The sequence below is a fragment of the Plectropomus leopardus genome, chromosome 3, assembly GCF_008729295.1.
Source record: "Plectropomus leopardus isolate mb chromosome 3, YSFRI_Pleo_2.0, whole genome shotgun sequence".
NCBI lineage: Eukaryota > Metazoa > Chordata > Actinopteri > Perciformes > Serranidae > Plectropomus > Plectropomus leopardus.
This window is the reverse complement of record NC_056465.1, coordinates 17,228,975-17,252,213: the sequence shown is the minus strand read 5'-3', so window position 1 is coordinate 17,252,213 and position 23,239 is coordinate 17,228,975. Positions and strand designations below refer to the sequence as shown.

Here is a 23,239-nt window from a genome sequence, read left to right as displayed (position 1 = left end):
TACTATTCTGGCTGGGGTTCAAATGTCAGTAAATCTCTTATTACAAAAGGCGGTCATAAACACCTAATGGTCTGGCATGAATATTTTAGAGCCCTGAATATCATACAGAAATGACCTCTGGAAAACCACAACCTTAACAAGGCACGTCTCAGACAGATAACCTCTGCGGCCGGTGCAACTCGAGGCCCCTTTTTCTGATTCTTTTGGCTTTTTTTTCGTGGCATGATTGGATTGATTTGTCATTTGCAACAGAAAGAGCTTGGCCATGGGGCTGTGGATAATCCAATTTATCGCTTTGCCATTTATTACAAATTTCTGTGGCTTTTGGGTCCACTGTCACATCGATTCGTTGATTGCTTGCTTAGCTGGGTCCTAATGAGCTGCTGTCTGAATCACTGCATAATCACCGCCCTAATTCACTTCCTCGCCTGCCCTTACACTCGGTCTGTTGGCTCGCCACTATTAGAAAAGAATGGACTGAAACACAGCTTTCTGAGCAGACAATTAGTAACATCATCCTTGAAACGGGTTGTCATTCTGCGTATATTAGCCTTTAATAAATGACAATCCTCTTGCGATTAAGCGGAGTGTTGTCACAGATTGCTGTTTCAGGTGACAAGGAGCTCGTTGGCACATCATCTGCAGCTGCCACCCATGTGAATTAAATGTTCATGAGCAGTGAGGTCTTTGGAAAGAGGGTCATCAATGGTTCACCAAAGCAAGATTCTATAGTCTAAATGTTTATAGGAAACAGTTTAGATTAGAACCTTTAAATTACAGTGTAGATAAATTATACAGATGGGATACCATTTAAATAATTACCGACTACTGGTAGGTACATAGGAAGAAGTATGGAAATAGATAAATGGACACAAACAATATTTTGGAGGTACCAATTAATAAGTTACACTGTCAGTGCTGTTTTAAAAATGAGCGCCTTCATACCATAGTCTGTATGTATAAATAGATGCCATGACAGTTCGCCAAAAGTGAAGCAAAAACATCTAATTTCTCCCCTGGTGGCTGGTTGCAGTATAGGACATAAATTCTGCCCCCCCATGTTAGCGGATGGTACAGTGACATAGATCTTACCACCTTGATGTTTGGTTTTCATTAGTTATTTAATATTTTAAAAAAAGGGGGAATGAGGTCATGACCACTCCGTAAGTGGAGACACGTCCCCTGTCTTTATATGCAGTTTATGCTCGATACCCAATACACAGCAGCCTATATATTTTTTTATATTGAATGTAAGGGAAAAAAAACCCTGAGATCTAATCCTAGAGCATTGGTGGGTTTGGCAGAATGAAGTGTTTGTGGAGAGCTTCAGAGTAAGAGAAAATGAAAAGGGACAGTCCAGGGTGCAGTAGTGTTTTGATAAGGGTACCCAGTAAGTATTTTATTGATACTCCGTATAAACCAACCTATCACAATTTCATTCGCAGTCTGTAATCAAAAGCTAGTGTTAGGCAAACACAGTAAGGTTTGGTTTAAACATTTCCCTTTTGTTTGCAGACATTTTGCTTTGAGGTTATCAGATATCTGATGATAGACGAGATAGCAAATACCACCAAGTGAAGGTTTTACCTCTGCTCCAATATCAGTCTGTCTGGGTGGCATTTATCGAGCGTGAAAAGGGGCTTAAGGATCCGTCGGGATGTTTGTGAAGAGGCTGGTGGACAAATATAGGAGGGAGCTAATCAAGCCATCTATCAACAACACAAGTGCACCACCTGTGTGCTTCATCACTTTTTCAGTGCAGGTTCTGATGTAATGAATGATGTACAAAGAGCGTGTCAGTGCAATTTAAGTATTGTAGTTAAATAACTCTCAACAGCTATTTGCATATTACACACAGATCGGGATACAGCAGGCAGACAATCAGAGATACACACCGATATCAGCCAGAAATCACAGGCAAAATAGTTTTCAGACAACATTTCTTTAATACAAAGTCAACATATCTACATACACAGTGGCTTTAAACCAATTATTGTTTCAGTTAGAAGTAACAGTTTGAAAGTGATAGCACTTGGCCCTCATACAAAGGAAAACTATTTTGCTGTTTGGGTTCTTTTTCATTTTGTCGGTATGTACTGTATATGTTCTATTCTTTTTGATGTCATTTTTTTGTTAGTGTTGTTTTTTTTTTGTTTTTTGTTAGTCCCATCCTCCTCCCTCTTCCCCAAATATTCGGCAACATATTCCAGTAAATTTGGCGTCTGTTTTTCAAAAGTCTAGCATCTTTACATGAAGTCAAAAGAGTAACACATTGCACAAGCTTCCAAAGACTTCCACGGTTTCAGTTTTGGCATTTTTGGGGCCATTTTTACCAGTCTTTTTCGAGTTCCAAAAGACTTTGGGGATTTAGTTCGTTATGAAACATCTCAAGGTTCCCACTGTTCAGAAATGACGTGCTGGAAATGTGAATTTGCAGCAAGTTTTTGGTTGTCTTGGTCTTCCCTTGGTTGCATCGCACTGCTCTGTTTCATTCAGTCCTGATTTCTTTCTGCATCCCACAATGACACATGGCTGAAAAACCCCCACAAAGTATGGTTCTATACAATGCTTAACAATGCTCCAGGGAAAAAAATAAATCAACATGTCATGTTGCAACTGAACTCCATATGGCCTTTAGCTTAGCTGCGTTTGTCCATCAGCCAGTGAAATTTATGGTGAACACCTTGGCATTTTAGGCAGTTGGACAGCTGTGGATCTTCTGGGGATTTGTAGGAAACTTTTAAGGAATGGAAAAACACCTTTAGGTGCTATTGTTTCTCACTTTAGTGGACAAATTTAGACTCTACACCTGTGTAATCCCTTTTTGTTGGAATTTACGGCCGGAGGTCTAATTATTTAAATCATTTAAACCCCTCTAGTTGTTTTAGTTCCATGATGCTAAACAGGAAAGTCCATCTTATCTTTAACAGATCTGTGCTAATGCAAGAGCAGAAAAAAGTTCATGTCCATCACATTAGGAATGAGAATGTAACAGGACCTTGAATTGATGCTTGATTAGCAATTCAAATAGTTAGCCAATGGACTAACTTCCCATCCTCAGCTAAATTATAGCAGCAGATCACTGATGCTGATTGCATGCCCTAATTGAGGCTATAGGTGTGAGAACAGGAGCTGGCTTGTTTCCCAGTTTAACTGCTAGCAGGGGAAATTAAAGGCAGAAAAAAAGCACGTGGTAATTAAAGACCATGGAGCAGGGCTGGAGAAAGAACATTTCAGAAGGAGAGAAAACAGGCTTTACAAACACCAGGAAGTAGTAATATGAGCAAAACCTCGATCTTTGCGATTCTGTCTCCACTCAAAGTATGAGATTTTGAGGGTCAAATGATACAAATACATATAATCTATATATTTGTTTATTTACAGGTATATTCTAGATCATAGTGGATATCTAACAAAATGAATGACCACATTATGTCAGAAAATAATAAAAGTATAAAAAAAGAAAGGATTTTCTTAAAACTGTGAGGGTCGTAGTCTGTACATGATCATACAAGGTACAGTACGTCAAGTTGGGCTGATAAAGCAAGGTCAATTATGGAATTTTTGATTGATTAGATATTTCGTCGACCAGTTCATCGTTCAACAGTTGCTCAAAAATAAATCAAATAATACTAATGCCTACAAGTTATTGATAATAAAGAATCTCAAGGTTTAAAAATGGCATCTCCTCATCGGCACAGGATCTACCCAGGGGTAGAAGTTAAACATTAGTGAGTGGTGGCCGAGGATTCAGATGTAGCTCTGACATCACCTCCGCTTTTTCTCAAGAAAGGTTTGTAAGATTACAAAAAACAAACACACAAACAAAAGAGAAATCAATAAAAAGTCGTATTTTCAAACATGAGCACTGGCTGGTATAAAAAAAAAAGGTGATGAGGAGAAAAATGTAATTAATACTAAGTTGTTTGGATATATCTTTATATTCTGCATTTAAATATATATGCATGTGTGAGTGTGCAGTATGTATATACATACATACATATATGCACACGTGCACACAGACATGTTATACTTAACATTTCTACAGTGAAAAAATAGAATGTCTTTTAACGTAATATGAACAAATAAGCATTTCTCTTTTCCTGCTAATTTTAAAAAATGTGATACAACATCTCTGTTAAAAAACTAAACCAAAAAGAACATAAAAAGTCAACTATGTAATGTAAAATAAGTCGTCATAATACAACAGTAATGTTTTTCATAATGTTACAATAACAATAAGGCTTTTTTGGAAATAAGAAAAGATTACACACAGTTCTGTCCATCGCTCTGGTTTTTGTGCACACACGCCGAAAACCTCCACAGAATCCGTACACTTATCTGTACCAAAGCACTGATCTCCAAATGAAAACCTGGTGGTTTCGAAAGCTCATTTTTTTTCTTTTTTCTTTTTTACCAGACACATATACATTAGTGCGTCAAATCCAACCTGCAGTTGTTTTTGGGGTATTTGTTTCAAGTTTCTTTTTCTTCCTTAGGGATGTGCAAGTAACTGGTACCGAAGAATTTCTTTATCACATCATGGCATCGAGATCCAACATGGCTGCCTGGTCTGGCTGTGTCACTCACTGAGACATCATCTATAAAATGGAGGACAAAACCCAAAGCAACTATTTTGTTTATCCACCTGTTACCAAACACACAAACAGTGGAACTAAAGGCCAATTTTTCAACCACATGAACACACAGCTTTATAACTGCAACAGGCCTCTGCCACTCTTGAGTGTCTTAAACGATGATGATTATAGAGGAGGCTGGAGAAAAAAAAAAAAAAAGGAGAGGTGAAGACTGATGGATGATGTTGTCATGTGGATGCGCTTTCAGTCATGCCCGCTTCAGCGCGAGCGGTTAGCAGAGCTGGCATCTTTTTGTTTTGTCAGTTTCCTCTCCCTCAAGAGTCACACTTACAGCATACACGAGATAAGCAGCATGTTTGGTTTTGACAGAAAATAAAAAAGAAAAAAAAAAGAGATAATTCCTCATAAGACAAAAAAGTTCAAAACAATGATGATGAGCGTTGGTCACTGTACACAAAGAAAGCCCAGACTTTTTGCGGCAATCCTTGTTTGGTTGTTCCGTTTGTTCCAAATCTTCTCGCCCACCAGATTTATCTCTTGTTCAAAATGGTGGATGTTAACACCGAAGCCCCATGATGCAATGGTTCCAAAGAGAGGAGTGATTGTAAAAAATCATGGGCCACGGTTGCCATTTCTCCCACCATGACCATCAGCCGCGGCCTCTTGCAACAGCCAAGGTTTTCCTTCCTGATTTCTCTGGTGACTGAGACACGAGACTCCTGGGGCACTTTTTAAATACACTGCAGTACTTTTCAACATCACTGTGGTTACCTGGCGCGGGATACTGATTTTGCACAATTCATGAAGCTAACTGATTTTAAGATATGTGTTGCTGCTTGCTTCCCCACTGCCACTGACAGCGCCGTCTCTCAGCTCTTGGCGCTTGAGAACAGGCAGCTGTGTGATGTATACTTTAATAGTTGAGTGTTTTTCCACGAAAATTATGCATATCATGAGTGGGACAGTGTAAAAAGGTTTATTCAATGCTAGATGGGAATGTTCTCGTGCTAGTTTCCACTATTTAGATTTTTTTTGTCTTACCAGAGATTGGGGAAAACCGTTTGTTTCCACACAGGCAACCATAATTTGGTCATTTTCTCTGGATATCGCACACAAAATGTGTTGATAAAAATACTTGAACACCCTTTAACACCCAGGCATATCAAAAGAACAAGAAAGTCACCCCGTCTTGGCTACATCCATCTGCCTCTCGTTGATTTTCGCTGTTCTCCTTCATTAACTGTTGCTTGTTTGTATCACGAAGATATTTTTGAGAAGAGAAATGTCCACGAATGTTTACAATGTCCTCCACATTGAAACACTTGAGGTAAGGTAAGCAGTCTGACGCTTTGATCGATTCCCGCCCCACAGCTTGAGCCACAGCGTCTGGTTCCTCTCCCAGATGAGGATTTTCTTTTCTTGATGATGGGCAATTTTCCTCCCTTCCTTGCGAAGGGTCTCTTAGGCGAATTGGGAATAATTCTTAACTGGGCATCGTACTTCTAAAAAAATCTACAATAGGATCCTGCTTGGTGTGTCTGAATTAGTGATGGTGTTATCGTCGTCTGCTGTCGTCATTTCAAATTTCAAAGTTTCTATGGCTCAGGAGACTGTTGAGGGGGGTGACAGGATTCTGGGGGGAAGAGATGGCTTTTTACGTTGCATAGTGATCAAAGCTTCCTAAGTACTCCAGGGCTGCGTGATAGCAGAATTGGTACTCATCCTGTAGGAAAGAAACACACATACAAGAAAAAATACATCAGAAAAAATCTCACCAGTAAAGCCGACACATTAGCAATTCCAGACTATTCAAACAAATTACAGTATGATAAAAGGTATTTTACACATTACACACAGAGGTTAAGTCAATGTAAAATTTTATTAGTTTAGTTAACTTGTTCCAGGTCTTTTAACATAGAAGCAGTGTATTGTTTTAGTGTTTGTGTCTGTGTGACCTCTGACCTCAGTCTGGACCATGGCTGGCCTCTGTGTCCGAAGCATCTTCACTGTCTGGAAGATATCGACCACGCCTTCATAGCGCATTCGCTCCAGGACAATGCTGAGGGTGATGAAGACTCCAGTCCTTCCCACGCCAGCACTGAGAACACACAGAAAGTGAATTAATAAGGATGTTATTTCTTCACTGAATGGCATAGGTGTGGACTTGAGTAATTAGATTTGGACACAGGTAAGATGAGAGTCAAAAATTTGATGACTTTAGACTTGACTTGGAAAAAATAAAGAAAGACTTGCAACTGGACTTTGATTTTAACACCAGTGGTCTGTGACTTCCCATGGATTTGAGCCTTTTGACTTTAAATGTATGATACCTTTTCCAATTCCAAATTGGGAGAATAAAGTTATAGACATTTTTTTACAATATGAAATGAGCAAATTCAGCAAGAAAAGTGGCACTGGTTGATACTGCTATATGATTTCAAAGCAGAATGTCAGCAAAACTTTTTTTTATGGTTAAATTCAGTCTCATTTGTTTAAACAAATAAATCAGTTAATGAGTACATGAGTAAATTTAATATTATTACTCTGTTTTTAAAGTGGCATTACATTTGGTGTTGAATGACTTCTCAGAACTCAGAACTCAAAGTTTAGGTCTTGAGACTTTTGGACAAAGACTTGAGACCAACTGGTGACTTGCAAAAGAATGACTTGGTCCAATCTCTAGCGAATGGTGCATCTTTATTTATGTTAGGAAACTTGTGTCTCTCTGTCTTGCTCTGCCTGGGATCCTAGTCTTTTACCATGTTCGCACTTTGTTACTTTATACCACTACATTGGTCTAACCAAGACTGCAAAGTAACAGTCATCTTTAAATAATTTTATCCTAAATTTCCTCTTAAATGCTTGCTAAAAGCAGCAAAGCTAAAGCTGCACTGGGCAACTTTGTAAGTTTCCAGTTCTGACTGTTTAAAAAAGTCAACCGTTGGAAAACTTTGATAGCCAGGAATCCTGCGGCAGGGTAACGCAAATGGTGGCAATGGCAAGGACGCAATTTGCATGTGTGAATCCACTTTGATGTGCGCCCACATTCTCGTTGAACATGAAATGAGCCCTCAAGGACACACAGATGCACTCCAAATCAGGCACACAAACAAGCGAGCAAACATTTTGTCTCATTAAGCCCCTCCCATGTGTCGAGAAACTCAGCCTGCTGCTGCTCTCCAGAAATACCGAGTCTTAACTCAGATCCTGAAATACTTGAGAGCTGCCTCTCTAAGCTGCTTTGCTGTGAAATGACTTCCACTTCACCAATGGAACAATAATTGATATGACAACAGATTTATTTGGGCTCCTTCCAGCCTCCGATGCTATTTTGTTGAGTGAAGAATGAAAGTGATGGCTGCACGCTGACACTTTTGGTTTGTGTGTGTCTTTTGGGGCACCGTGCTAGGACAAAAGATGACTTGTATTATTTGACAATACATTAAATGACATCTAACACAGCAGTTATTGAACTTTATCATGCAGAACATACGACCACCAAAACGACCTGCACCCACCCACTACCAACCCCGATGCCGCAGTATCTCTCAGCCCACCCAAAGCCTCTTCTTGGGAGTCGGTCACAGCTTGTCACATGGACTCTTAAACTCACTCAGAGCTCCTCTTTCCCTCTCCCTCTAGCTCTCTCTCTCTCTCCACGAAGATCGACTCTCCCAAATCTGAAGGCTCGCCGAGCCGCTGCAGACTGAGAGGATTTGGTGTCCCCATTCATAGGAAGTAATCAGGCAATTAATGACAAAAAGCATGTGGGTCTATTAGATAGTGGCGGAGGAGGGGAGAGGAGGAGGAATAAGAAAAGAAGTAGGAGGGGAAGAAAAGAGGGATGGAAGAATGGATAGATGGATAGAGCGAGAGTGAGCGAGAAAGAGAGAGGGAGAGAGAGAGAGAGGAAAAGAGAGAGAGAGAGGATTAAGAAATAGACAGAGGGATGACAGACGGGGAAGGCCGGTGACAGAAGACGAAAGAGTAAGAGAAAAGGAAGGCATAAGCTCTCCACTCAGAGATGAAAAGCCTGAAGGAGGAGGGAGGGAGAAAGAGGAGGATGGTGATAGGGAGGAGCAGGAGGTGGCTATGGTAGTGACAGACAAAGAAACTAACTAAAGATTAATTTTTTTTTTACTCAAGAGAAACTTCTTTCAAAATTTAGATATCTACCTTTACCTGAAGTGACACCTACGCTTAAAAAAACCCCCACTTGTTTAAAAAGGTACAAAATTACCAAAGAGTATTTTAAAGGGCTGCAGGTGACTAAAGTACCCGATTAACAGCATGAAATTCTAATGATTTACTACACTGTAGGCTGCAGACGCTCTGTGTTAATCCTCTTATGGTGCTCCAAAAGTTCACCGAGATGAGTCAATGATGCCTCGACTGTGCATTTGGCAGCTGAATACAACACAGTCATGTGACTCTTGCAGTCTGGTTTAATACTCCAGTCCTGCAGTTGCTCCTGCAATAACTGATCCTTTCACTTTAAGACAGCTCTCTCCCCCTCCAATAACTCTTAGGACCCATAGAAGGAAGGAATAACTCAGACTTATTGGAGCTTCCCTGACACATCTTACAACTCCCAGGGGGCCATTTCATGGCTGGTGACATCATTGCTTTTTAATACTGGAGAGGTGATGTTATATTTGATGATGTCATGGCGCCTGTGCGATAGAGATGTGGAGAAAAAGTGACACCTTATCTGTTCCAAGAGTAAACCGTGTTTATGAGACAGCGAGGGAATTATTCGGTGTGTTAACACCTTTGTTGACATGATCACATTTAAAGGAACAGTTGTATCCTTAAAGCTTTGAATGCCAAACCATGAAAGAAATACACGTATAACAGATCAAACACTTTACTAGTTTACTTAACCTTTACTAGTCTTGCAGAGCATACCAAACAAATATGTTCATTGTCCTAAAGTGTAAGGCAACAACTTCTGATGGAGCCCACTCAAGGTCTATTGATGAATAAGAAAAATCTTAGGCCTTGGTGTTGACCACCACCAAATATAGGTTTCTTCCTGAGTCCGGCATGTCGAGTTAATAATGAAGGTTACCTTGGAAGTTACAGCCAAGGTGATAAAAATGCATCACGAAGCTATCATAAAAACCAAAAAAATGGCTATATCATTTCATGTGCCTCCTCTTTGGAAATGCCAAGCTGCATCTAAGCCTTATCAATTATGGAGGAGATGGGCCTGTCGAGGTGCAGAGGTAGTGTACCACGGTGGCAAAAAGGTGAGGAGGGATCGTATCTGATGATGCTGTTAGAGCTGCACCACAGGAGATGCAGTGCTGCAAAAACAGTAACAATCTTAAGAATTGATTTAATCTTGTCTTGATACTTAAAGACTTCTTTCTCCTTTAAGAAGGGAAGCGAGTCATTGGAGTGCAGGTGAAGAAGTTGCAGTGCCTGGAAATATGGCTAATCACACCCATCTTTTCAAGACACCTTAATATTTAAAGGAAAAACAAACATGCATTTTGGATCTTGGAATGATAATGTTGTGCAGTAAAGAAAATATGGCAATACATGACAATGAGACTTGTTACCTGCAGTGGACAGAGATTGGTCCATCCTGTCCAAACTGCTCCTTGGTTTTATGCACCTGGCCGATGAAATCAATGAATCCCTCCCCAGATTTGGGCACGCCTTGCTCCGGCCAATCGGTAAACTGGAACTGCCTTACTGTCCTGGACTGACCATCCTGCAAATACAGGGAAAAGAAAGTGAGGAGAGCAGATGGAGATTATAGAAGGTGTAAAGAAGCAAGAGGGAGCAAAGACAGGAGAGGAGGCTTTTGTAAAGAGCAATAAGAGGAAAGAAGGCAAAGGCAATGGCTGCATGGAAAAAAGGTCAGAGAGGATCTTTGTTCATGATTTTTTTACACTCTGGTTCATTTCAAGAACACAATGCAGATAATGCAACAGTGCTAAAGCGTTTATGAGGCCGTAACATCTTATTGTCGCTTTAAAATGAAATAGTATTTACTGTTGATTTTGTTCACGATGAAAGCAACACTGCACAGATGAATAAATGTACACTGACTCGTGTATCACAGAGGAACAGTGTGTCCTCTCCTCTTCCACCATGCTCCTCTACCTCAAACTCAATTGTCTCTATTTTCTCCCGTTGTGTTTCTTTTTTGAGTGTGTGAGTGAGTGTGTGTGCGCACCACGAGTAGGTCCTAGTTAAAGCTAATCAATAGTGTATCTGCCATGACAAGCGTCTTCTCCCAGACACCATGTTGAATAGGATAATCCTGAGATGCGATCGATAGAGCGACCTGATGGATGGAGGTAAGAAGCAAGAGCGGGGGACTAACGGAGCAGGAGGTGGGATTGGACGATGAAAATTGAAAATAAAAACCCTGACAGGCTGACAAGCCTGCTAGACAAAATGTCAATCTTAACAATTTAATCTTATATCGATTCTTATAATCTTGTGTGAGTGGTGCACTTGCAATTGCTTCTAATGCAAACAATAACATTTAAATACATTTTTTTTTTTTACAATCTGGTGTCATCACAAGAGGACAAGTGAATTGATCTGCTGTATTTTGAGAGCGCTGATCATTGAGTCTGAGAATGCACAGTCAATACTTGTGTCCTTGTAAAGAAAGTTCTTTTCAAGTTGTCTCGGAGAGAAAACATTTCTCAAGAAAGCGAGCAGAGAAGCAATTTTTGCATTTTTGAGACGAGCTGTCCGCTTGATGCCACCAGCAATTAAGACAACCAGGTGTTCATTTCTCCAGTTGTTTTTTTCACATCTCTGTGCGACAGACTTTATGCGTCATTCTCACACATTCTCTTCCCATTTGTTCACACTGGCAAAGGCACGACTTGATTAATACTCATTTGGCCAGTAGACTTTATCCTTTGGTTATCCTGCTGTTAGATGGTGTAGAATTATACACTCCAAAATTAGGTAGAGTAATTTTGTCTAAATTGTATTATATAATCAATTTAGCATGAAAAACAGGTAAAACAGAATTATGTTAGCCCTATTGCAGCTTGGTAATTTAAAAACAAAAATATTTATGCACAGAATCAGTAAACTGGTAAAAAGACAGAAAGGTAACAATCAATGTGTATCTAATTCACTACAGCTTTCCAAAGGCTGGAACCTAAGCTGCAAGCAACAGTGCACACTGCCTCTATGAAACGCATGAGAAAAAACTTTATACATTCATGGTGGCATTACATGCCTCTGATGAGAGCATACCGCTGAAAATATGGATTATAGCAGTTACGTTTGTCTTCTAAAATCAATGTTTTGTCAAGTAACCAGCATGCGAGTGGAGGTGCTTTTCTATTCTAAAGAATGATTTATGCAAATGTGGATTACTGACTGCACACATTGGCTGCTGGATAAAAATAATGTAAAGTTTTTTCTTAAGACGGCATTTTGCCTTTATTTGATGGTTAAAGCTTAAGAGAGACACGGAGTGAGGGGGAGAAAGAGGAGGGGGAGGGGTGACCTGCAGGCAAAGGGCCAGAGCAAAAACCACTTTTCTACCATTGCCTACACTGATGACCACTGACCAAGTGACATAGTTTATGGATATTTATTTGATAACATTAAGAGTAAATAACAATGAACAGTGAACAAATAGTGATCGCAACGGATGCAAGTTTGTGTAAAAAGAGCAATTTGGATTCATTTTGAGCAGGTTAATTCCTTTGAATATTACATCAAAGATGTTTTTTCCTGATATATTTAAGAACCTTTTATACAATTCAAGACTGAATAGAGCTTGTGCGGTCTTCACTGTGCCCTTAACCTGTGAGATCTTTTTAAGGGTAATATGTGACATAATAATCTAAACTTAAAAAAATAATTATTTTATTGGTGACCCCTTATGGGGTCGTGACCCCAGGTTGGGAACCAGGGACTAACACAATTAATGGATAGGGACACAAGAAGTATCATGTAAGTACTGTGTATGCAGAAAAGACTATAAAAACTTAATCATTTCATTTGAAAGTGACTGTAAAAAAGGTTACAACAATTATTAAATTACCTCATAAAACTAACAATAGATTTCCTTCATTTGAGCTTTCTTCATTTGTTGCTCTTAAAAACAACATCTATCATATTGAGCTAACAGTAAGTGTTGATGTAAACAAGTACCCCAGGCTCTACATTCATCATGGATGTTGTCATGGTGGCTGCGCTACATTCCTTTTCATTCATTTTGATTTTTGCCATGAGCTAAGCACCCCCTCTAATGCTAGCATGCTTAATGCAGATGGCGACTGAATGCTGAATGTACAACATCTGCGGCTACTATATGTCAAACGATCTACATAATCTGTCTTTTGAATCTTTGTACTCTTAAAGTCGTGTTGCAGCATGTGGCAGTTAGCACCGATGCCACCAACATGTATTATTGTAGATTTATTGTACTTGACAAACACAGTGATTGCGATTCTAATAAGCTAAGCTCCGTGTACCAACGGTCTTTGTACGTCTGGTGTCTTTTCCTGTTTTATGGCGCATTGCATGTTTCCTTTCTTTCGTCGCCTTTGTTTTTCATCTCAAAAACATTTTTGCCTCAGCGGGGGGATTAAAAGTGAAAGAGGGGCAAAGACAACAACACAATAACCCAAGCACGCTGAAGAAAGAGAGGAGAGGAGAAAAAAAAGAGAGGAAAATTTAACACACAACCTGAGGGCCCACGCGGCGTGTCAAATTGTGTGATTAAATACGTGACTGGCTCGCTAGATGTGAGTGTTGAAGCGTGGAGTCTATGCTATTACTGCGCAGAGGCGTGCAACTTGCACGCGAACACATACACACATGCACATACACTCTTTGCCATACATGTAAAAACGCATAAGCATGCATGTACATTTCTGTAATCTATGGAATGTGGAGGTTAAACGCAGTTTACTCACACTCAGCATACAGAGTCAGTAATATGGGGTTAAAAACCTACGACACAAAGTGACATGTACAATGCCTCTTAACAATTTATATCAACCTAACCTTTACTCTCACACCTCCATATATCGTATTTCGACTGTTTTCTCTCTCTCTTTCTCTCTGTTCTGTTTCTTTAACTCTAATGACGTCTGTTGGCTGCCGTTCTATTACATTGTTTTATGTGTGCACCTGTATGTTGAATGCATGTGTCCTGGTATATTAACAATACAAAAGTGTGTGTGTGCATGAGTGAGTATATTTGGGTCGAGAACAGCAAATTAGCATGGAGAAAGTAAGCCTGTGTGCACATTTGTGTTTGTGTGTGTGTGTGCAGGAGCCCATTAAGAGAGGCATTTTGCACACTGCACAGGGTTATGTATAAAGAAAAAAGTGTGTGCGTATGTGTGTTTGTACTGTATGTGGCGATGCCATAATAGTTTCAACACACTGTGAATATAGTGTGTCTGTTTGGGTATAAGTGGCTGTGTGTATACGTATGTGTGTGTGCATATATAATGTATTGTTATTACCAAGTTTTATTTATTTATTTATTTATTTAAATACCAACGGGATGACTGCTAACTAGCTGCCACACCACCAGGGAAATCACTGGATATGTTAGTCTGTTTGGCAAAGAGAGAAAAGTTTTATTTCGGCTGCTGCTGCTTCCAACTGTCCGACCTAATTGGACCCAAAAAAGAACTCCTGAGGTAAAAAGATAAGTACAGTAACGCAGTGTGGAGTTTGCTTTCAACAGTTCAGGAAAAGAAAAGTCACTTGGTTGTGAACTCTATCGTGATAGTGTTGTGTAGGGAAATGCATCTAACTACAGAGGAAATCACAATATCAGAGACATTTTAGGGACTTCTGAGGACAACACATGATCTACTTTTGATTTTTCTGTGTTTACGTGACCTATTTTGTCATAACCTGCTTAGTCTCCTACATTTCTCACAGTCCAGTGAAGGGCGGCTCACCAGCGCCATTCTGGAAATTACAGCATAATTTGGTACAGCGTTGCATTCTAGTCTTTTGAGACTGCTGTGAAAATGATGTCTCTTTATATTGTATTATTATTCATAAACAACACACTGGTCTGTATGACTATTGAATGCCAGTATAAAATGTAGACTCTTTAAAGAACCCATTGCTCTGTAAATCGTAGGAACTGATAGTGGAAGCTACATATTTACTGCTGATGTTTAAGATTGACAACAACTCAAAACAAACACATTGAGAGATATTTTAGGTTGAAGTCACGATGCCATAATTTTTTTTACAGGTTATATCAAACCAACCAAGAAACAGAGGTTACCCAGCACATACATTGTTTTCCTCTCATTTTCATGTATATCTCCCAAACTTTTTCTGAAGAAACTACTGAATAATGTGGTGGGCAGAATGTCAGATCTTAACTTCACAGTAATAGTGGACAAAAGGTTTCACTTCAAAAATATTATTGCAACACGTATAGAAGATTTTAAAATTATAACTATAATATAATGCTATCAGTCAAATTCATTTCACTAATTAAAACTAATTTGTGTGGGGTTTTTGTGCTTTTTTTTGGTAAATTAATTACACTCAAAAGACTTGTGTCAGGAGGTGCAGAGAGTCTGTGACCATAACTGTATAAAAGCACAAAAAGGAGCAACTGCACTTGATAGACAATGAAAATACAACCTGGGAGGGAGACAAAGTCACAACAGAAAGAAAAAGAAATGTTTTCAGAAGCGCATTATTTACACATTTACACATTCACACATATAATATCATATATGTGAATTATAAACATGATATCAATATTCCATTTTTAAACCTTATTCTCAATATCACTACATTCCCAAACCAATGTTTACTATTTTTGTTACCAACTATTCTATGAAGTCTATTTGGTCTTAATTTCTTACTCCCACCTCACAGCCTACTCAATCTACACTCAATCCCGTGTCTTACCCTGGCATCTGTGACCTTGAACTCTCGAAGGATGTACTGGGGCATGTTGTACTCCGCCATGGGATCAACCACAAAGTACTGGTATCTAGCAGAGCGCTCTGCTGGCCAGTACTGGTGACACTTTTCCTGTTTGAGCAAATAACCATTAGTTAGTTAATGTTTTGAGAATTATTCGTGATTTGTTTTTCTCATTTTATTTTGTTTTGACTATTTGAAACCTTGCAAAAGAAAGGTTTGAAAAAAAACATAAATCAAATATTTGTGGTCATGAGCGTTCATGTCCTACCCGTCCCATCTCTCTCAGTTTGGTCAACATGACGACAATAGTAGAGTTGTTCTCCCAGAGCATTCTCCAGAAGTCTTCTGTGGTCTCTGCCAGAGGGCCCTGCGTGGCAATGTAGGCTTTTTGTTGCCTGAATACAGTAAAACCACATTTAAACCATTAAAGTTTGGACTGTATAATTAATCAGCACCATTTTTAACACAGCTGATGCAGTTTCTGGGAATAACACTAATACTTCATGCACATTTTAGAAAGACTGAGTGATGGCTTTTAGAGTACTAGGAGTACTACGTTAACCTGGGGACTGTGAAGACGAAATGCAGTGCATATATATCTGCAGTTTGTGTTAGGCATCTTTCCTTCACATCTAAATAGTACCTCCAGTTCACTTATCTCCTATATCTTCTCCTTACAAATGTATCTTTAAGTTAAACCTCTAAGAGAGAAAAAATGGATTAAATGTATGTCTTGCAAAATTAAAGATATTTCCTGTCACATGCCTCCTGCTGGCATGTATCCTTCCATCTCACCCTCTTTTTACCTGTATCCATCAATGAAGCTGGAATTGATGTAGTCAGATCCCTCCAGGCCTCTGATTGGCTGCAGGCAGACGCGTGTGGTCTCATAGGGCATGATATTGACCAGTCGATTCTTGAACTTGTTGCAGGGAAGGTTGGCACTAATGAAGCGCGACGTGTGGGCTTTGGAGTTGGCCAAACGCTGGAGGGAAAAGACGGAGGGATAGATGTTGGAATGGATGGAAGAAATGCACAGAAATGGGGTGAGGTACAACAAAATGCAAAAGGAAAGGAAACGTGGGAATGAAAGGTATGGAGGAGGAAAAAGATGAAAAGACAATGAAAAGAAAGTACAGTGGTGAGGGGAAGAGGGAATGAAATGGCAAAAGCCACGGTTGTTACAACGAAGGAAAGAAGAGACATGAAAGAGAAAAAGAGGAAGGAAGAGCAGCAGAGGATGATAAAAGGAGGAGAGATGGGAAGATGAGGAGTAGTGGGAGGGCGGACAGGTGCAAGACAGATAAAGAGAAGAGTATATCAATGACAGAAAGTAATAAAGCCAACCCAATCTAATCTGCTTTGCTGATGATGACACAGCTTCAAAGGGACATTGTTTATCAAGAATATATTTATTGGACGACAATTCAAAAACTTAATCCACTTTTGCAACTTGTGGGGTCCTGCAGGGTCAGATGCAACGATGGAAAATATGCCACACACCCAGACTAACAAGCCTCTGGATCAAGTCTGCACGAAACTGAAAACTCGTCTAAAAGTGGGTCACCAGTGCCTTTGATAATGGCAGTGTTGTATGTGTGCATAAAACGTAGACTCACAAAGGGATGCTCAGAAAGACAAACACACACGCACACACACAGACACAGACACAGACACACACATACACACACACACAGCATAATGATCAAAATGAAAAGCGGAGCTGCTACATCATCATCGTCATAGGGACCTCAGTGGGAGTTTGTGGGTCAGCAAGTCTTATGATCGCCTCCTCGCGGCTTCAATGTCTCAACAAAGCATCTATGCGTGTGTGGTTGTGTGTTTGCTTGTTAGAGTTTGCCTGAAAATGGAAGACACCCTAATCAGATTGTCTAGGGCCCCGCTCAGACAGACAGAAGCGTGGCACACTGAAGACACCGGCTGCATCGCAGGGAGGGAGGAGAGAAAAGGATAAAAATGACCCTACTAAAAAGTAGGTGGGAATGCAGATTTATTTCCTTGACTTCTTGTCTCCCAGCAGTTGTTGAAATGCACAAAGTAAAAGTGTTTCTCCTTGAATCTCAGTGTGTACAAGGCCTAACTTACCATTTTTTATTTTTCTTTAGAGCATTGCCCTTTATTTCCCTCTAAATTTCCTATAGCGCCACTAAAACTGTGTCAGTGGCCACTTGGAGTCTGTCCAGCCCTTCTCTTCCTCCATTCCCTTCATCCCTTGCTACTGTCCTCCCTTTGATCTGTGTTTCACAAAGGCACCTGGAAAGGCTCGAGGTGGCCTGGCAGTGCTAAAGAGGCCCTCAGCTACGCCACCAAACACTGCAGAGGGTGTGGGGAATGGAGCCAAAGCTGGCAACCTGTCATCTAACAGGACGGAGAAGCACCTACTGTTGGGTACTCTCTGGTCATGGTTGCCAGTTCCTTTCCCATTTATAGTACAGTCTATTTTTTCACTTGCATGGTAAGAGCTGATGTACATTAGGGATGTTTCACCACAACAGGGATAATCATATTGGGTGTCACAACATGGGGCTTACAAAACTGTGATTATGATAATCCTAACCTGCCCCAGCCATAACCCTGAAAGGGCTGTCCCAAATACCAGTTTCAAGCTTCGTTGAGAAATATTTGTGATTGATTGAAATATCCGGGAGTGCTGGGGAGGATGGTAAAGTGCCAATCAGCCACTTAAGCATGCAGGTCGCAGTATCAATAGAGCTAGAAACCATAATGCTTTGCAAAACCGCTGAGCTGGTACTTTACAGTTTTCAGGTAGTTTTCTGGTTGTGCTGTTTGTAGATTTGTGATATGCCATTTTCTTTTGGCATATCTGGTGCTTGACTTTTTGGGGATCATGTTTGTAAAACTTTTTGTCATCTTTCTAGCAAGTCTGTAAACCTTTCCACCAACATGAAACCATTTCCATTCTGGTTACCAAAAATTCAAAGTTCAAAATCTAAAAAAAAATTGATTCTCATATGGAACAATAAAACAACTACTAATCAATCTGCTTCTTAATCTATGAGCTATTTGGGGTTCAAGGTTAAGAAAAACTGAGCATTTGAGTACTGATTTTGACCTTAATTACCATGGCAACAGTTGAAGCTTTGGAGCATTAGGGGCAGCCCTGAACCCCTTAAACAATAAATGTTTAATAATGCTTTGCAATGCCATAAACGCCTCCAGAAGCTCTTGTAGACCGTCAGTTATTTATATTTAAAACCGAAGAGCATATTTGTCTCCTTATACCTGGATCCCAATTAAAACTCTAAGCTGCTGAATTCTAAATCATTCTTTTGCTATTTTCCATTAGTATTTTTCCTGCCTTTTTCCTTTTGTTTGTAATCCGTGTACTGTATGCTGCTGAATACTTCTCTGGCATGTGTGTTATGTGCCCAAGCGTCTTCTGTGCATTAATCTTTCCCCGAACATGCTTGTTATTCATACACATATGCCAGAAAGTGCTCGTCTGACAACTGCATGACAAGTCCCTCTTCTCTGTTCATCCTCCCTGCTGAACTCCTATGAATCCCACCAGTCACAGCTTATCTCTGCAAGACACCATCTCCCACCTGAGGACGACAATGCCCTCCCACCCATCCCTATAGTGCAGCATTCTGTCAAATCACTTCCTTAGTGCCAAGTTAGCATACAGTCTTCCCTTTGTTCATTAGCCAAACGTTCCTCCCTCCACTTGCCCTGCCATCCACCTCCATTTGTCATCATCAAGTATTAATTACTCAGCTCCCCCACCCCTCTTTGAACACACCTCTCTTCTCTATCCTGACTGTAGCGCGGACGTTATTAATCCCCAGTTGACTCCTGACGCCAGCTCAGCATTATCCTTGTTACAGATGGCAATGGAGATTCCATCACCGTTGTACGCCAGTGAGTAAAAAAAAAGGTCGAAACACACCAGCACTATTATTGTTTCTTGGCAGGGGGGCCGCGTTGGTGAATGGCGATGGGAAGATGATGGATGATTTCAGAGTATGCGTGTGTCCAATTCAAGGTCAGCAGATACGGACTGGAGCGCCAAAGCTGAGGTGAGTTTATAAGTTGATGATTGTTAAGATCTCTAATGTAGATCTATGTAAACACTGTGTCTGGCTGTTTATCCTCACCTCCTGCTTCGTCATGGGTTTCTGTAAGGAAGCATACACTCTTTCATTTTCAAACCTAAACTCAAATCCATGCTGCTTCCAGCCAAATGCTTTGTCTTTTGCGCGCTAGATTAAACCCAACTTTGCTTAAGCATATTATTCCAAATCCTCCAAAATATACATTGGGGCCAAACAGTAAAGAGCTTCAATATTTCCATTTTCTAACTTAAAAGATAAAAAATCCAATGGTGAGTATCATGGTGATTAAGCTATTGAAGTGAAGCTAAATATAAAAGAAGAAATGCGCCTTCTAGTCCATCTGAGATTATATTACTTGAACAGCATAAACTGACAAATAGCTGCCTTGTAAATAAGACTGTGATTCTATATTCTGCTTACCTGGGGCTTTGCTCATTCTGTTTCAATCATGTCTGTATGAGCAACAAGCTGAACGAAGAGTACAACATGCCTCTTGTCTAATGCCTAACTCAGTTTGTCTGAGCTATAAGCATTTTATAAACCGCATCTTTACTTGATTGAAATTATATTCTCCCAGTTCCCCCTATCAGCTACAGGAATCATCCATGTTATGTCTTCCCCAGTCTCCCTATTTAATATCATTGTTTCTTGCCAGAAATGCATTTACTAGTCAAGAACCACCATACGTTCTGTTAGAGTATCAAAATGCAAAGAAATGCATGATCATAAATCAAAAAGCTATTGCTGCAACCAACAATTAGGTGCACAGCAAATAATGATGATGAGCAAAAAAATAAAAATAGAGGCGAAGAAATTGGATTTGCATCCAAAATAACTGTTCAGAAGATAAAACTGGCAGCCAGCTGCATTTAAAAGGCTTACGGTTTCCTAAGACAAGGTGACAAAATGTAGCCAAAGTTAGAATTGATGTCTTTAGTTATGATTAAGTCCAAATAAAGACAGTTTAGACATGTATCTAAAACGTGTGTTATTTCTGATCTGAAATGAACATTGTAATGGTGTTGGCTTTAGGTCAGCTCAAACTGCAAGGTGAGCTTTTGAGCTGTCATTTGCTATGTTAATTGGTACCTGTCTTTGTCAAAACTCAAAATGGGGTCACCTGTGAAAAACTATTGTGACAAACATGATTCATTGCTCAAAATAAGACAGGGATAGATAGTAAACTCTGTAACCCTGTTATTTCAGATATAGCAATGCACATTAAAAAAAGCCACCACATTAATAAGGAAACTGCTCCATTTCCTGTACCTTGAACTCTAGCTCCATGCCAGTGACGTGTTCGCCACTCTCCACCTGGGCAAGCTTCTGGATGTAGGAGTAGAGGCTCCGGGCAGCCACTTCAGTGTTGCCGCAGGCCACAGCCTCCAGCAGTGCATCGTGAATGAAGCTGTACTGATCCTCCGTCTGCACCATGTAGTTCCGCTGCGAGCGCATCAGCGTCACATGGCCGTAAATGTCGACCGTCTTCTCATGCTTGATGCGCTCGAGCATTGCGTCGATGACGATAAAGCAACCTGTCCGGCCGACACCCGCACTACAGGAGGAGGGAAAGGGAAAAAAGAAAAATGGTATGTTTTAGTTGGGTTGTTTAGAAGAGGTTATTATCTTCCTTGCTGTTATTTCTAGGGTCTTACTCTCGAAGGGTGCTGTGTGTGTAATTTAATGTTCTTCTACCTCCTAAAATATTAAAACGATTAAAAGAATTAAAAGATTATGCATGTCCAGTGAGGCTTGTAGATTTGTTGTGGCATCTTAAATGAGAGAAAGAGGAAAACAGAGAGATATAGTGAAAGCTTGAGAGGAAATACAGAAACAACTAAAAATGACAGACAGAACAACAAGAGGACAGTGATGGAGACTGAGCGAAGCAAGCTGTCAAATTTCAGCTCTATTGTGTAGTGCTTTGGACTCAGCAAAGTCTTCTTATCTTGACAAAAGGGAAGGTTTCAATTTGAATAAGCCATTTGAGAAATATTGCTTGTAAAAGGAGGAAGGGCTAAGGAGCAAAAAAGGGAGAAGCAAAAAAGATGGGAAGGGATTACTGTGAGGCTTTTCACGGGGAGGGAAAAAAGAGACAGAGGTGGAGAGCATAAAAGCAGAGAAAAAAAGGGATGCTTTAAAAAGAAAGATGATGTGACCAATGGAGAAAAGAAAAGATGAAGGATCTGGTAAAGAAAGAGAGCGTGTGTTTGTATAATGTGTGTTATGTAATGTATAATAGCAGCCACACAGGAGCTCTGCCATTTTGTTCGTCCATGTGTGGGGTTCGGCTTCATTTTAGTGGCATCAAACGAACCACAGGGGGACATAAAACTGTCCCACTTTCGTGTGGAAATTCCAGTTTACATAAAAGTTTAAAAACAGTTTGGATCACAGAGCAATAAAAAAGAAGAGTACCTCAACCACCCCTAACAACAAAAAGCTGCCACTGACCTGCAATGGGCGATGATGGGTCCGGCATCAGGTGGGTTGCAGGTCTTAACCCTACGGAGGAAGGCCAGGAAGGGGGTCGGGTACTCTGGTACTCCGTGGTCAGGCCACGCCGTGAACTGGAACTGACGAACCTCCCGTTTCTCACTGGAGCCGTTCTGGAAAAGAGAAAGGTGGGGTTGGATATGGTGGTTGAGTTTTGTTTAGAGTGTCCGACCAACTGGATTTATTTTGTCATAACAAAAATAAACCAAAATGGAATATACTGTATGTGCTGCTTTTGCTACGTGGCTGTTGTAGGTTTACAATTCATTTTAAGGATTATTGTCTCAAGAGTGTTTTATTTAACTTTATTGGTAAAATCACCTTACCCCTTACCACTCAACCCCAAATTTTGTTTACAGCATAAATACTTTGCCTCAAAACAAAGACCTCTCTAAGCCTTAAAAGGGTAACTTTGTTTTTCTACAACCTGGACGCTTGTGTCTGGTGGGTTTGACAGTAGCACTTTTGGGGCAGTTCTGGTTAAAGAGAAAGAATATTACTCTTTAACAAAATTGTCTATAATTTTATGATCTTTTCCATAATGCTGTCAGACAAATGTATTAACAATCTGAGATTATCGGTGGAAAAACAAGCACTTTCAGTGGATGTAAATTGATGGTGCACATTTGCCCATTGATGCTATAATGCAGACTGTTTCGTTGCTGACGGCTCCAGTCCTCTTGCTCAATAATGAACAAATTCAAAAGTGTATTGTCTCCATTAGTTCCTTAGACACAAAAATGTGTGAAACAGGTTCCAGGTTGAAAAATATAAAAGTTACTCTTAAATATCTCCTAAATTTCCATGTGTGCACAGGCAGATGCCTTGGTTTACCTTTGCTTATGTTCATTTGTACAACTGATGCACATGCCTACTAACAAGCTTGACGGGCATGTGTTATGATTGAAATAAAAACTGTGCATTAACAATATCTTAATAAAATGTTATGCTTGAATCAGTAAAAAACTGTGATGAAATTTATATTGTAACCTATATAAATGAAGCAATGATTCTGTGCTCGCTGAAGTTTGAAAACTACTAAATTTCTAAACTTAAAATGGATTTTTTTGGTTTCAGTGTTGCTTAAGAGAGCATAATTTTCTGATGAACTGATCAGATGAACTTATAATA

The 23,239-nt window shown here is 40.0% G+C and overlaps 1 protein-coding gene across 10 annotated transcripts in view; it reads right to left on the bottom strand.

The window, feature by feature from the left end:
• Nucleotides 1-1,923: 1,923 nt before the first annotated feature.
• Nucleotides 1,924-23,239, bottom strand: part of ptprsa (protein tyrosine phosphatase receptor type Sa) — a 257,348-nt gene continuing 236,032 nt past the window's right edge. For all 10 annotated transcript variants that reach the window (XM_042515634.1, XM_042515641.1, XM_042515661.1 and 7 more), the window contains 8 exons: nucleotides 22,067-22,221; nucleotides 20,882-21,167; nucleotides 16,322-16,500; nucleotides 15,784-15,910; nucleotides 15,498-15,623; nucleotides 10,166-10,320; nucleotides 6,561-6,696; nucleotides 1,924-6,321 (listed from right to left, as the gene is read on the bottom strand). In XM_042515634.1, the coding sequence (XP_042371568.1) occupies nucleotides 6,253-6,321; nucleotides 6,561-6,696; nucleotides 10,166-10,320; nucleotides 15,498-15,623; nucleotides 15,784-15,910; nucleotides 16,322-16,500; nucleotides 20,882-21,167; nucleotides 22,067-22,221 (1,233 nt within the window). In that variant the 3' untranslated portion in view covers nucleotides 1,924-6,252. The remainder of the gene's footprint in view (nucleotides 6,322-6,560; nucleotides 6,697-10,165; nucleotides 10,321-15,497; nucleotides 15,624-15,783; nucleotides 15,911-16,321; nucleotides 16,501-20,881; nucleotides 21,168-22,066; nucleotides 22,222-23,239) is intronic.